At 45.5% G+C, this 13,496-nt stretch overlaps 1 protein-coding gene across 3 annotated transcripts in view; it reads left to right on the top strand.

The window, feature by feature from the left end:
* Positions 1 to 13,496, top strand: part of PIK3AP1 (phosphoinositide-3-kinase adaptor protein 1) — a 114,767-nt gene that overhangs the window by 60,870 nt on the left and 40,401 nt on the right. For all 3 annotated transcript variants that reach the window (XM_060285912.1, XM_030865205.2, XM_060285913.1), the window contains one exon: positions 2,220 to 2,409. In XM_060285912.1, the coding sequence (XP_060141895.1) occupies positions 2,220 to 2,409 (190 nt within the window). The remainder of the gene's footprint in view (positions 1 to 2,219; positions 2,410 to 13,496) is intronic.

Below are 13,496 nucleotides of genomic sequence, written 5' to 3' on the forward strand. Positions count from 1 at the left end.
CCTCCAAGGTACTTGGCAGGATGCTCCCAGCTCCCTCGCCCACCATCAGGCCCAGGTGAACTGTTAGGCTTGGTTCCTTCCTTAGCGGAGACCACAGTAAAGCTCTGCACCTGAGGCTTCAGGGAGGCCGACCATGAGGCCCCACCTTCTGCTGACAACCTCTCTCTCTTTCTGAGCCTCTGCCCGTCTTAAGGTTTATCTGCTTCCCTGGTTTTGGACCCACAGATCCTCCTTGATCACTGATTTCTGGGTCTTTCTTTAAGTGTAATCTCATCCCATGCCTAGGCCTTGTTCCATGCCCCGATATTGCTTCCATTGTTTTGAAGGCAGCTGCCCTTCCTGTCTCGACCCTTTTCTGGTTTTCCTCCATTTTCACAATTCACAGCAGTGACGCGGGAATAGCTCATCCTCTCATATGGGGCTGTGACCTCAAAAGGAACAATTAACACTACCTCCAGACAGGAGTGAGCCTGACACCTCCCCAGAAACTTAGCTTTCTGCTCTGTGCTTGACAATCTACAAGGCAGCAACTCACTGAGACATACAGAGGAGGCCTCCCAAAATTTGGGGGGTGGTTAAATGTATTGAATAAACAGAATAGCATGAGTGCCTGTCTGGGGCATCATTGACGTAAATGAGGCTAAACGGTACTTACGGTCCAGGAGTGTTTACTTCACTTTGGAGTCACAAATGTATAAAATGCAGTGTTTCATTTCCCTGCCAATAGTTTTTATTAAGAACATACTGTATTCATATTAATCACTACTATCTATTGAATTTAGTTGATTGGCAAATACATTTTCTCCTTTAATCCTCATCACAGTCCTTTGAGGTTGACAGTATTGTTCTCTCTCTTCAACAAAGGAGGAAAAGGGCCTAGAAAGGCCGAGTCATGGTGCCAAGGGTCCCACACTAGTCAGGGTGGAGGTAGGATTTGAACCTAGCTGATGGTAAAGCTGGTGAGCATTCTCCTACTTTCTGTCACAGGGGCGTGGAAAGATGCACTTCAGGTTGCACTGAACTTGATCTGGTTCACATTTGTCATATCATCTTTGTTTTCTAAGTACAATCACTTCAACCGATGCATCTCCAGCATTGCCCCCAAAAGGTTGCTCCTCCGTGTTGTTCATGACCTCTAAGAACCGTCCCATTTCCTCTTTCCACCATATCAGAACCAAATGCCAGACCTTGAGTCTCCAGCACTCCACTCCTTGGGGCTCATCAGGAAACCAACACAGAGTGTCAGATAGCAGATTAGCTCTCTTGGGGTGGTGATGATGAAAATGAGGATTTTTGTGGGTTGATGCTGAAATGATTGTGAAACACCAAAGTTTCTTACGAGGAAAAGTTGTGCAGGGGTTTCAGAGAAGCCACCTCTCTGGCTTCACAACCACCTGGAGGCAGAATGACAAAGGGGGCCTCTCTGACTTCAGGGCATTTCACCCGAGACCGTCTCTCTTCTTGGGCACAGGCTGTAAAACTGAGGCGGGTGCTTTGGAGCGGTGTGCTGTCGGGCACTTTGAAGCAGCCTAATAGAAAGAACAGGTGGAAGGAGCAGGAAGGAGCTAGTGGACCAAGTCCCCAGGGGACTTCTGACTACACACAAGCGCAAGAGCACCTTGGCTGCAGCCCTGTTTAGCCCATTTGAATTTCCATTTGACTAATCAGCAAGGGTTATACCTTTGTGTGCCATTTGTTGCCATTTGAGGAACCACTAGGGTATAGTAGAAAGGTCAGAAGCCAGGACTGCAGACCCATGAATAAGGCACTAGATTTTTCTGAGCTTTGGTTTTCACATCTTTTGACCAGGGAATAGGAGACACTCTCAAACAGTGGTGGAAAGGATGCCATGAGATAATGTATAGGCACATCCCTAGCACTGTCCCTGACACGTAATAGGTACCCACGAGAAAGTTTTAAATTTGTATCCTCTGGGCACTGGACATTTAACCGGTGTCTCCTCTGAGTGCATAACTCTGTTCTTAGTGTTGGAGGAAGATACAAAGATTAAAACAAAGAACATAAAACAAAGAAAAAGACTTGGAGCCTGGCCTCAAGGGGCTTTCAGTGTGGTGGGAAATAACAGACATGCGCACATAGTTGCAACCCTAATGCGTGTGAGGCTTTACTTTGCTGTCACAAGCCCACTCGAGGGCCTGACTCTACCCAGAGAGCCCGGCTGTGTCAGTGCGCCTGTGGGATCCCACCTTCTCTTTCAGGAAACTGTGGACATGCTGAAGAGTCACATTAAAGAGGAACTGATGCAAGGGGAGGAGGCTGACTCTGTGTATGAGTCCATGGCCCACCTTTCCACAGACCTGCTCATGAAGTGCTCCCTCAACCCCGGCTGTGACGAGGAGCTGTATGAGTCCATGGCGACCTTTGTCCCAGCTGCCACCGAGGACCTCTGTAAGTAGCACAGCGCAGTTCCGCTTCCATCTTTCTGCTGAGAAACGCGTTTCTTCCTTCTGCTGTGTGTGGGGAAATTCCCTTGCTTACCCCCTGCCCCACTCCGGAGTGATGAAGATCCCGTTTTACACAAAGTTAGACAGGTCATCATGTGCTGTGACAAGCAGAATCGTTCTCCAAACTTCCTCTGCTATGACTCTGCTGTGTGACTGGAAAGTTTACAGAGTCGATGAAGGCGTTGCCTTGTGATCCAGAAGCGAAACCAGTGGCTTTTGACTTTGCCAGTTCCAACGGGCCCTTTTTATAGCAAACATTTTGTAATGCCCCCGCTACTACCCTGACATGAGATACATATAATATAACCTACCTACATATGAAATTTTTAGAAATCAAATATAAGTCCCAATTGAAATATAGAAGAGAACTCATAGGAGAGGAAATGCTCAGATGTGCCTCCATGCGAGGACATAGTGCATTAGTCAGTTGCAGTCACCTACACTCAGAATCACTGCCAATGTCACAGCCTCAAGTGCTGACCGACATGTTTATTGTATCAGTGACTTGGATACCGCCAGCAGCGCTGGCATCAATGCCTGGATTTTCCTAAATGGTGAATGATTCCTCACATTCTCTTCTCCATTTTCATAGTAATTGAATTCCTGGAAAATTTGGTGTATATCAAAACCATGCAAAAATACAAGTTGTATTTTATAAATGAAGCAGTTTAGCTTCTAGGCTCAGAAAATTATAAGCAGGGTTTTTTTGATAACCTGATTTTACTGGATTAATATATAATAAACTTATTTCCAAAATATCATATCTCCAAGATATGATTTTTTTTGTAAATTGCTTAACAAATTTTGCCCGTTTTTGTTTATCTTAATTCTTTTTAATAGCAAAAATAATACATTCTTCCAAAAATTGGAAACAAAAAAGAAATGTATAACCGAGTTATTAAAAGTTCATGACTTCACTCAACCAACTGATATAGCACTTGTAATAGTTCGGTGGGGATTTTTGCCCATATTTTTCCTTATACCTGCTGATGTTAAATTTAAAAAAATACACATATACATATAAACAGATATGTACAAATATACACATATGTATAAATATGTATCATAAGCAGTTTTTTTTTAACCCATATGTGTATCTAGTGAAATATTTAAAAGTCATGAGGGACACAAAACAAGGCTGTCCCTCACACTGAAGGTTGTCTAGCATCTTTCTCCCTTCTGCTAAATGCCAGTAGTGTCCCTGCATCATGGTGACAACCCAAAATACCCTCATAGATTTTCCAAACACCCTCTAGAGGGCAGTGCCACTCCCCTTGAGAACCACTGGTCTAAATAAACATTGGCTTTCGATGCACATATCGGGGTTGAAGCAGGAGGACCACACAACCGGCCCTCTAAGGGCCTTCTTTATATGTTACCACCATTTGCTACGAGATGCTAAGAGCTCTGAAACACTGCCTACAACTTCTCCCTCCTTCCCTCTCGTCTAATAAATAGATTCAAGAAAGACAAGACAAATACCTATCAATGCATCCATCAGCTTTATTGACAGAGGAATTTCTGGAATGGGCTAGATTGAGTATTGCCAATTTTCAGCCTGAGGAGAAGCGGGGACCTGGGCCCACAAGGAGTTGGGCCTGATTTTCCCATCCACGAACGGAAAAGCAGGCATTAAGAGGGTGCTTTGGAGCAGGAAATGTGGGTTGGTCAGGGGGCCAGAGGTGAACCCTGACACCAGCAGAGCCTTTGACACTGCAACCCTAACACCTGGAAGATGTGGTCCAGTGGTTGTTAGGTGCTTGCTAGTCAGACTGGCTGTGCCTCTGGGGGAGGAGAAGAAAGAGGGAAAGAAAGGTAGAAGCTCTCTCTCAGTATCTAACTGGAAGGACTTGAAGTACTTGTGGAAGCTCTTCCCGAATGAGCCGTAACCCAGCAGGAAGGTGAGGAGAGAAGGCGTCATCCTCACCATCCACATCCTCTACCTCACTGAATCCTCAAAGCAACCATACAGGGGTGCTTTTATTAACCTGTGCTTTACAAATGAGGAAACTGAGGCACAGAGGGGTTAAGCAACTCCGCCAAAGTCTCACAGCTAATAAGTGATAGAGTCCAGGTTTGAACCCAGGTCTCTCTGTCTTTAGGACCATATTCCTTATTCTGTGCCAGAAGTTTCCATCTAACACCACAAATTTTAGTCGTGGTTTCTTTTAGAAAAGCCATCTAGCAGCTCCAGCCACGCCTCCTCTTTTTGCGGCCCAGATGTTAGCTCACAAAACAGCCTCTGGCGCCCCTACCCTCGTACATCCATCCATCTCTCCATGTACCCAACAAGCATTCCGGAGCATCTGTGTTTCTGCCACTTGCCGCTCCCACTCCTGGTTTTTGGTGAGACAACGGGGTGGAGGGAAGACACAGTCCTTTTCAGTCTGGAACAGAGACTCATTCACAAAAGAACATTTGGAGAAAAACTAGTACCCCTCTGGGAAGCCAGAGACCATGCATCATCATTTCTGCCCTGTGTCCCTACGGTGGGGCAGTTGAACAATTGAAGGATCGCGCACTTTACTGGCAGTTGGTTTAGTGTTGACAGAGAGCCTTAACACCTCTTATCCCTCTAGATGCTCCAACACAGGAAATCCCCCCACCACAGCAGTGCAAAGCTGTACGGAATGCTAACAGCAGCCATCCCATGACTCCTGTCTGCTGGGCCTCTCACAGCGTGAGCGCTGAGCCTCTTCAGCACTTACCAAGGCGGTGGAGTGCTGTGGAGCTTGCCTGGTTTGCGGCCAGTTGGCATCTTGTAAAGTTCCAGGGGGTGGGGGGGTGGGGGGGAATTCTGGTTGCCATGGAGCTAGAAGGAGGCCACCAACAGGCAGGCTGTAGAATTCTGCTGTTTGGGGAATGGGCAGAGGAAACCCACTGCAGTTTTCACTTGCCAGATCATATAAACTCTGAATTTTCTGAATCTAGATATGATTTGTGTTTCTGTCTCTGTGGTTTAATCTTGAGAATGACCACTTACCTACTGGCCCAGAAGCAGCAGCAACTTGTACCTGGGGAGGAACCCTTCATCTTACTACCGGTGACTCTCTAGGGGAGAAGGCAGTTTAGGTCATAAATAAGTAGGACAGACTGATAAATCTAAGATGCATATTTGTAACACCAGCCAGCACAGTAATCTTCTGGCCCTTTCAAGTCAACACACTGCTTTCATCTCTGTGATCTCATCTGAGCGTCCTGGGGCTTGGTGGATAAAGTTATCTTCATTTTATAGAGGAGACCGCTAAGGCTTCAAGATTTAGTAACTTACTTAAGTCTAATCGAGGGAGAACTAGGTCAGGAATCTGGGTCTGCATATTCCCAGGGGTCAAGTCTGTCAGCTGCCCACTGAGCTCGAGGACCCTCCTGGCCTGCCCTTCTTCTAGGGTCAGAACTTGCCAGCCCTGGGACGGATACTTACAGGGGAGCTATTGCCTAAATCTAAATAGCGGAGGTTATCATTTGTTTTGTTACCATTCAACCCTAGAGGCTGAAAATAGGAAGGAAACTAGGCCGTGTTTATTCACTAGCTGACTCACTCGCTCACTCATTCATTCATTCACTCACAGGACAAACATTATGGAGTGCAGGCTCTATGCCATCTCCTTACCACAGCTTTGGAGGTCATCTGATCGTGTTGGGACAAATCTACCTCTTTCTGACTTGAGTTTTGGAAAGGGGATAGTAATGAGGTCCCCAGAGGGAATCCAAACAAGCACTAAGTAGGAAGATTGTCAGGGAAACTCCCAGTGTTGAATGAATTGGCTGGGCAGCAATGTTGGGTTCTGATCCTGAGATTTTATGATCCTTCCCCTGAACTTGCGTGCGTGGGTGCGTGTGCACACGTGCGCGCGCGCACACACACACACAGGCACACACACACTCTTCATACTGTCTTTAGTTTAGATATGCTGCCACCAGGTGGTAACTACATCTTTGTTATCAGACTTTCAACTTTGCTCTCAATTCTCTTGAGAATTTTGTGTTCAAACGCCCACAGATTTAAACCATCATTTTCCGCACCGTACTATGTAAGAAATAAATGTCCTTAGGGTAAGCTTCTGCAAACACTAACTAAAAATCACAACACACCTCTCTTTGGGTGTCTTCACTATCTCCTGATTTTTTTCTCATTTACTTCGTTTGCTTCTAACCCTGCCTTCAGAGAATGATGCGGTGGTCCTGGTGGTCCTTTGACTTAGGTAATACGTTTTGTGTGGAAAGCCTCACCCAGTGACTGGGCACTTTGGTAAGGCTCTGGGTACTAAGGCCTCAGGAGCCATTTCTGGGAGGCCCTCGTCCAGCTGTTACACAGGCAATCCGCTTGTGGATTTAGTGCTGCGTGACTATCTCAGAGGTCTGTCTTTCTGCATCAGGAGAGAGGAGTAAAAGGAGAAAGATGCAGTGTCTCGCTACTAGAGACTCAACTCACACGTGTCACACTAATCCATCCCAGAGGGCTGTTCTGCTTCTTGTGACTCTTGCGTTGAACGTTTCTTTTGAGCCCCTGCTCCCTCAACCTGGGTCTGTGGCTCAAGTTTGTGCGCAGTGGAGAGCCAACTTAGCCCCAGCTAACTTGCTGACTTCCCTTAGCAACCTCCTTGGTAACTGCCGTCTTTGTAACAGATCATCTCCAGCAGTGTTTTCTTTACTGGAGCTCTCTGGTTACAGTCTCTGTGAGCAGGGTCCCCTCTGAGCTGGGGGCATAACTGGGCCCAGTGAACAGCCTCATAGCCCAGCCATGTAAGGTCTGAGCCCACCTGAAGGACCATTTGTAAGTAAAATTAAGTTACTGGAACATGTTACCTTCCCCATCTGCACATTTTTTTTTTAACATCTTTATTGGAGTATAATTGCTTTACAATGGTGTGCTAGCCTCTGCCCTACAACAAAATGAATCAGCCATATATACACATATGTTCCCATATCTCCTCCATCTGCACACTTTTCTCTCAAGAGTCTTCCTTCCTGCAGCCGCGGAGTCTCTCCCATCCTCCTGCTATTCATCTTGGGAAGACCCTGGCTAGTAGAGCCAAGAAGTGCCGTAGAGGCAGTGGGGCTGGGTGCAAGGCATGAGGTCTTACCAGCAAGGAAGTCCCTCTGAGGCAGGGCTGGCTGTTCCTGTCTTGTCTGGGGCTGAAACTGACCTGGTGAAGCGGAGGGATCCTCAGGGCACTTCCTGACTTCTGTAGCTTTTCCCTCCTCTAGATGTACAAGAACTGTGTTGTGGAGATAGGCACTTAGTGAAAGCATGCTGGATTGAATGTTTTTAAATTAATAAGATAAAATCCTCACCATCAGCAGCGACCTTGTTCCCCTCTGCACCTGCACAGCTGTGGGTCACACCCTCCCCGGGCACGGCATGCAGATCATTTTGCACTCTGGTTATGTACACGCTCCTCCGCTTACCTGCTCCTACTTCAGTTAGGAAGCATGTATCATCCACAGGCTGTACACAACAGGTGCTCAATTATTTCTTGAATTTGAGAGTTACCAGAAAATAAGAAATCATCCTAGATGTTGTGGTGTGGAATTGTTTGTTGATGTTCCAGTGCAAGGACGTCACTTCCCCGATAGGTGGTAGTGAGATACCTGTTAGATGTCCCTGAAGGTGGGACGTCTTTGGCTGTTCCCAGCTGCCTTTTCTTTCTTGTCTCCATACATTTGCTTGTGCTGTTCCTGCTGCCTGAATTGCCCTTCTCTTTTCTCAGCTTGGGAAATGCCCAGATTCCTTAACAAAGCCCAAAGATCTCCGTATTCATGTATTCATTTGCTTATTACCCATTAGTTTGTCCATTCTCACATTCATTCATTCAACAACATTTATCGACCCCCTTGAATGTTTAAGTCACTGTGCCGCGTGATGAGGAGTCAGTAAATAAGCTGGTATGATCTCTGCCTTCCAGAGCTTCCCTTCTAGCAGGAGAGTTGGATATTAAACAAAGGTACTGCATAACTGAATATATAACTACAAACTGTGACAGTACGATTGAGGAAAGGGCAGCTAGTAGAGAATGGATTGGGGGAGGGGTGCCTGTGACTTAGCAAGTCATAGTACCCACTACACCAGATCAGGAGCTCATCCCGTGGACTCATTCCTGCAAGACAGAGGGCCTGTGTGCTTACCAGGAGCACTGCACTAAGGTACTTGTTGTCTGCTAAGAAATCCACGAAACTTAGCATGCTGCTTCTCCTAACCCTTTCATGCTTAGCTTCTTTTTCAATGTCAGTCACTCCTTAGCACCTCTAATTTCAGACTGCCATTTCTCCTCTCTCTGTCTCTGTTTCTCTGTCTCTGTTTCTGTCTCTGTCTCTCCCCTCCCCCAACTCCCTCTTTCTTTGTGTCTCATTGTCTCTCTCCCTTTCTCTCCCTCTCCTTCCCCCGCCACCTCTGCATGTGTGTGACTATCTCTTTCTCTCTGTCCCTGTCTCTGCCTCTCTGTCTCTGTCTGTCTCTCTGCTTCCCTTCACTTCTCCATGAGGGTATGGGAAGGTTGGACTTTCTTATTGACATGGTCCATCACAGCAGTCCGTTCCACCTGTGTGCAGATGGAACCAATCGGGTTTCAGGTTTTCTTCACATGTTTTACCATGCTGATGCTTGTTCTAAGCCTCTTTTCTGGCCACAAAAGCACTTGCTGAAAAAAAATTCTTTTGGCCTGCTTTCAGGGTTTGAGAGTCTTTCCAGAAGAATAGTTTCTCAGTATCCGACATTTTACTGTATTACATACTCAGATTAGGTTTTCTGTTAAATTAACAACACATAATCTGGATGGAGTTTCCACTGCAGCCGAGTGATCTAGATTTATGTCCCATGAGGAGTATCATATATGAGCTTCTTTGAAAATTAGTTATTGCTCTTGATTCATTCCTTAATTACTTGCCTGCCTGCCTTCTCTTCATCTGTTCAAGCTTCTTTCTTCCCAGGAATGGTTTCTTTGGGATTGACTCCTTTGAAAAAGTATAGTGTAACGCTGCAGCTGCTTTTCCCAGAAGGAGACTGTGGCCCCAGAGTTTCCTTGTTATTGTTTTGGGGTTTTTTCCCAATGAAATGAAAGAACTTTGCACTTTTTCCTTAGACCAGCAGGTTTCAGCACATTTCAGTTTATCTAAGTGGTGAAGGTTAAATGCTTAGAATCTGAAGTACAAACCCTGAGCATCCAGGGACGCAGGGATCTGTTGCTGTGCTTTCCTTTTCAAAATGTCCTTTGTCTGGAAACGGACTCCTTTCACCTCCAGAATTTTCTATTTCAGTCGCTCCTGTTTTACTGTGTGCCTGGGTTGTATGTACGCATGGGTTGTCAAATTTACAGTTTGAGGGTTTTATCTCTCATTAATTCCAACCCACCAGGTACTTTTTCTTTTCTCTTCTTTATTATTACGAAAGTAGTATCTGCTACTACGAGGACTTACTGCCTAATATAGCTATGGCAAATAGTGTTTTAAAAGTAATTTCATGTGTCAGTGTCAGTTAGCTGGCGTTGAGTGCCTGGGGAGCTGTGTTGAGAAGGATTCTGAGGCCACAAAGAGTGCTATGATTGAATAGGGATGTTTGCCTTGAGTACACAATAGGGACGTGGAGGCCAATGTGTGTATCCACTGTTCTAATTCAAAGATACTTACGTTGAACTCAGTATAAAAATAATCATTTTATTTAAAATATAAATGGAAAGAAAAGTATTTTTCTTCATTTAAGGCAGTGCCCCTACAGAGACTCAACAGAGGCCTGTGCCCACATCAGGCCAGGGCTACTGAGTCCGTATGTGGACACGACGTGAAGGACTTGCTTGAGCGCACCCTGGTCCTTGTGCCCACTCCCCTCGCCAGTCCCACATGGGAAGGGAATTCATGACAGGTTGACTGTGCTCACATTTGGTCTTACCTGTGGTAGGCAGAATAATGCCCCTGAACCTATGAATATGCTAGATTACATGGCAAAGGGGAATGAAAGTTGCAGATGGAATTAAGGTTGCTAATGAGCTGGCCTTAAAATAACGGGAATATCCTGGATTATCAGGGTGGGCACAGTATAATCACAAGGGACCTTGAAAGTAGAAGAAAGATGGGAATTTCCTGGTGATCCACTGGTTAGAACTCAGCACTTGCACTGCGGTGGCCTGGGTTCAATCTCTGGCCCTGGTCGTGGCCAAAAAAAAACGTAAAAGAAGGAATCAGGTTAGACCAGAGATGGCACCATGAGAAGGACTCAGTTCAGCTGAGCTTTCTGTCCAACATCACTGGCTTTGAAGATGGAAGAAGAGGGCCTCGTGCCGAGGAGTGCAGGGCCTCTAGAAGCTGGAAAGGGCAAGAAGACTGAACCTCCCCTAGATCTCCCAGAAAGGAAGGCAGTCCAGCCGAAACGTTGATTTAGCCCGGTGAGACCCATTTCAGACCTCTGAACTACAGAACTGGATGTTGTTTTAAGTCACTAAGTTTGTGGTAATTTGCTACAGCAACAATAGAAAGCTAATAAACTGTCTAGGTTGCCTCAATATAATGATAACCATTAATATTTAGTGCCTGGTACTGTTGCTAAACATTTTATAAGCATCGTCTCAATTGGTTCATACAGTCTTCCAATGAGGTAGGTACTGTTATCCATACCCACTTTACAGATGGAGATATGAAAGCTTAGTGATATCAAGTAACTTGTCCAAGGACACAGAGCTGCTAAGAATCAGAGCCAGGGCTTGAACCCCGGTCTCCAGGATATCAAAGTGCACGCTGGTAATCACCACCTCCGACTGTGATCTTGACCTGCTTTAATAATAAAGATAATGGTAACAATAGTAATAGCAGCTAACATTCGTTTAGCACTTCCTACGTGCTAGGCACTGTGCTTCTCATTTAGTACTCATGACAAACCTATGAGATACGTACTATTATTATCACCATTTTACAGACATTATCGGCCAGTGTCCTGGACCTCTATTGCTTGCCTGGCCTTGACTGCTGCCTTTCTCTGACTTACATTTGCCGCCCGAATGCAGACCATTCACTTGGCTCCAGCCCTTGTCAGGGCCTTTACAGCTGACTTCCAGGCCTTCTCATGTGTCTGCAGACCACCCATCTCCTCCCTGTGCCCCTGCCTCCATCATCTTTCAGCCAAGCCTCGGATCCTCTGGCTTTAGGCTCTGACCTTAAGATCAGCCTCTACCTGTGATCCCGGCAGTATGGGGTGGGGCCAGAAGCGACTGAGGAGCTGCTAGAATGTCCCCTTGGTGCTCATTGCTGAGCCCTCTAATAAAAAATGTGATAAGCCTCAGGAAAGCACAAGGTAATGGGCATGGGGCCTCCAAGTCAGGTCTGGACTGCAGCGGCAGAGCCTTGGCCAAGGAGGAAAGAAGCCTCCAGCTCCGTCCAGCCTGGACTTGGTGTTCAGGAGCCATGATCAAGACAACGCCTGGCAAGCCTTGTTTGTGAGTCAGGTTTCCACACATAATTCCATGGTGAAGAATTATCGTTTGTTATCTTACAAGGCCTCCTTGCTTTAAGTATATTCAATATGAAAATATTGCTTGGGTGTAATTCTTTACTAGGAAAGGTAATTTGAAAATATGTGTGGATATTCAGATGTTAGAATTAACCCATAAGCATTTATTACTCTGAAGGAGGAGACTTGACTTCAAACAAATAAAGTTACTATTAAAAAGTACAAATTGAGTCCTCTTTTTAAAATTGTTCTCTACTTAGGACATTAGCGTGGGTGTAGAATTTAACAATAAAGATAACAGTAATAATAGCAGCTAACGTGCATTTAGCACTTCGCTTCTCATTTAATACTCATGACAAACCTATGATATATGTACTATTATTATCACCATTTTACAGACAGGAAAACAGATCCTGAGAGGATGTAAACAACTTGGCCCAAGATAGTTGTGGGCAAAGAGTTAATGTAACAGCTCTCATTTCCCTTTCTGCAGGAGAGTTTGACCTTTGTTGACTTCCACTCTGTTACCCTGGTGACCTGATAAAAGCCATATGTCAATTATGTCTCTAGGCAACATTGCCTATGATAAAAATGACCCCTAAATGGTGGTAAATTGCATCTGGAACTGAGAGGAGTTGTATGTAAACTATAAATACCTGAAAGGGACACCATACTTTGGGCTTCCCTGAGGGCAACGTCTCTGGATGCCTCTTATGGGGACCCTGGAAGCTAATGCCTCAGGAGTTGCTAATAAACTCCAGAGTTGGGAAATGCTGCTCCTTTGAGACACCATGGCAGCTTCCCCACCTGCCTGATATGGATCTTTTCTCCTTGCCTGCGAGTTGCTGGATTGGTGTAAAGACTGCCTTTGATGAGGAAGGCCGCTTGGTACTGTCCTGCTGGTCTGTATCCTCCATCCTTCTGAGTAGGCTGGCACCAGCATGGCCCACGGTCGTCTTGTGAGTCCAAATGATCAGCTGGATCCAAAAAGTTGGATCTAAAAGTCAGTTGGACGGGTGGGTGTTGCAGTCCTGTAGTCAGAAGTGGAAGAGTCAAAATTGGAAACTATGCATTCTGACCACAGTGCCCAAACCTCTCACCATCCTTTTAGGGTGCCTAGAAATAGGAGAAATAATTCTACTAATGTCTCAGGACTGATCTTTAGCAGATCCTAGTTTGTCTCCTTCCAAAGTCATGCTCTTAACCACCAGTGAAAGCGTGACCGTAGAGTAAAAAGATTTGTTTGGCACAGGTGGCTCATTTAGCCCTGCCTTGTTCATCGTACCCAGAGGTGCGTGGCTCACAGGAGTCCCTGGAAGGTGACTTGATAGTGTAGATGGACAGGAAAGGGTCAGCGTAGGTCATTGCCAGTGCTTATGCTTCTTTAGTTTTGCTGTTGCATTTCTTCCTCTCCTTTTCTCATCTCTTTCCCTCCTACCTGTTCTTCTTCTTAAAAAAAAAACTTTTTATTTTGAAGTACTTTTAGATTTAGAGAAAAGTTGCAAAAATGCTACCCTTCCTGTATACCTTTCACCCAGATTTCCCTAATATTAACATCTTACATAACCAGAGTACAGTTACTAAAGCTGAGAAATTAA

This window comes from Globicephala melas, chromosome 16, assembly GCF_963455315.2.
Source record: "Globicephala melas chromosome 16, mGloMel1.2, whole genome shotgun sequence".
NCBI lineage: Eukaryota > Metazoa > Chordata > Mammalia > Artiodactyla > Delphinidae > Globicephala > Globicephala melas.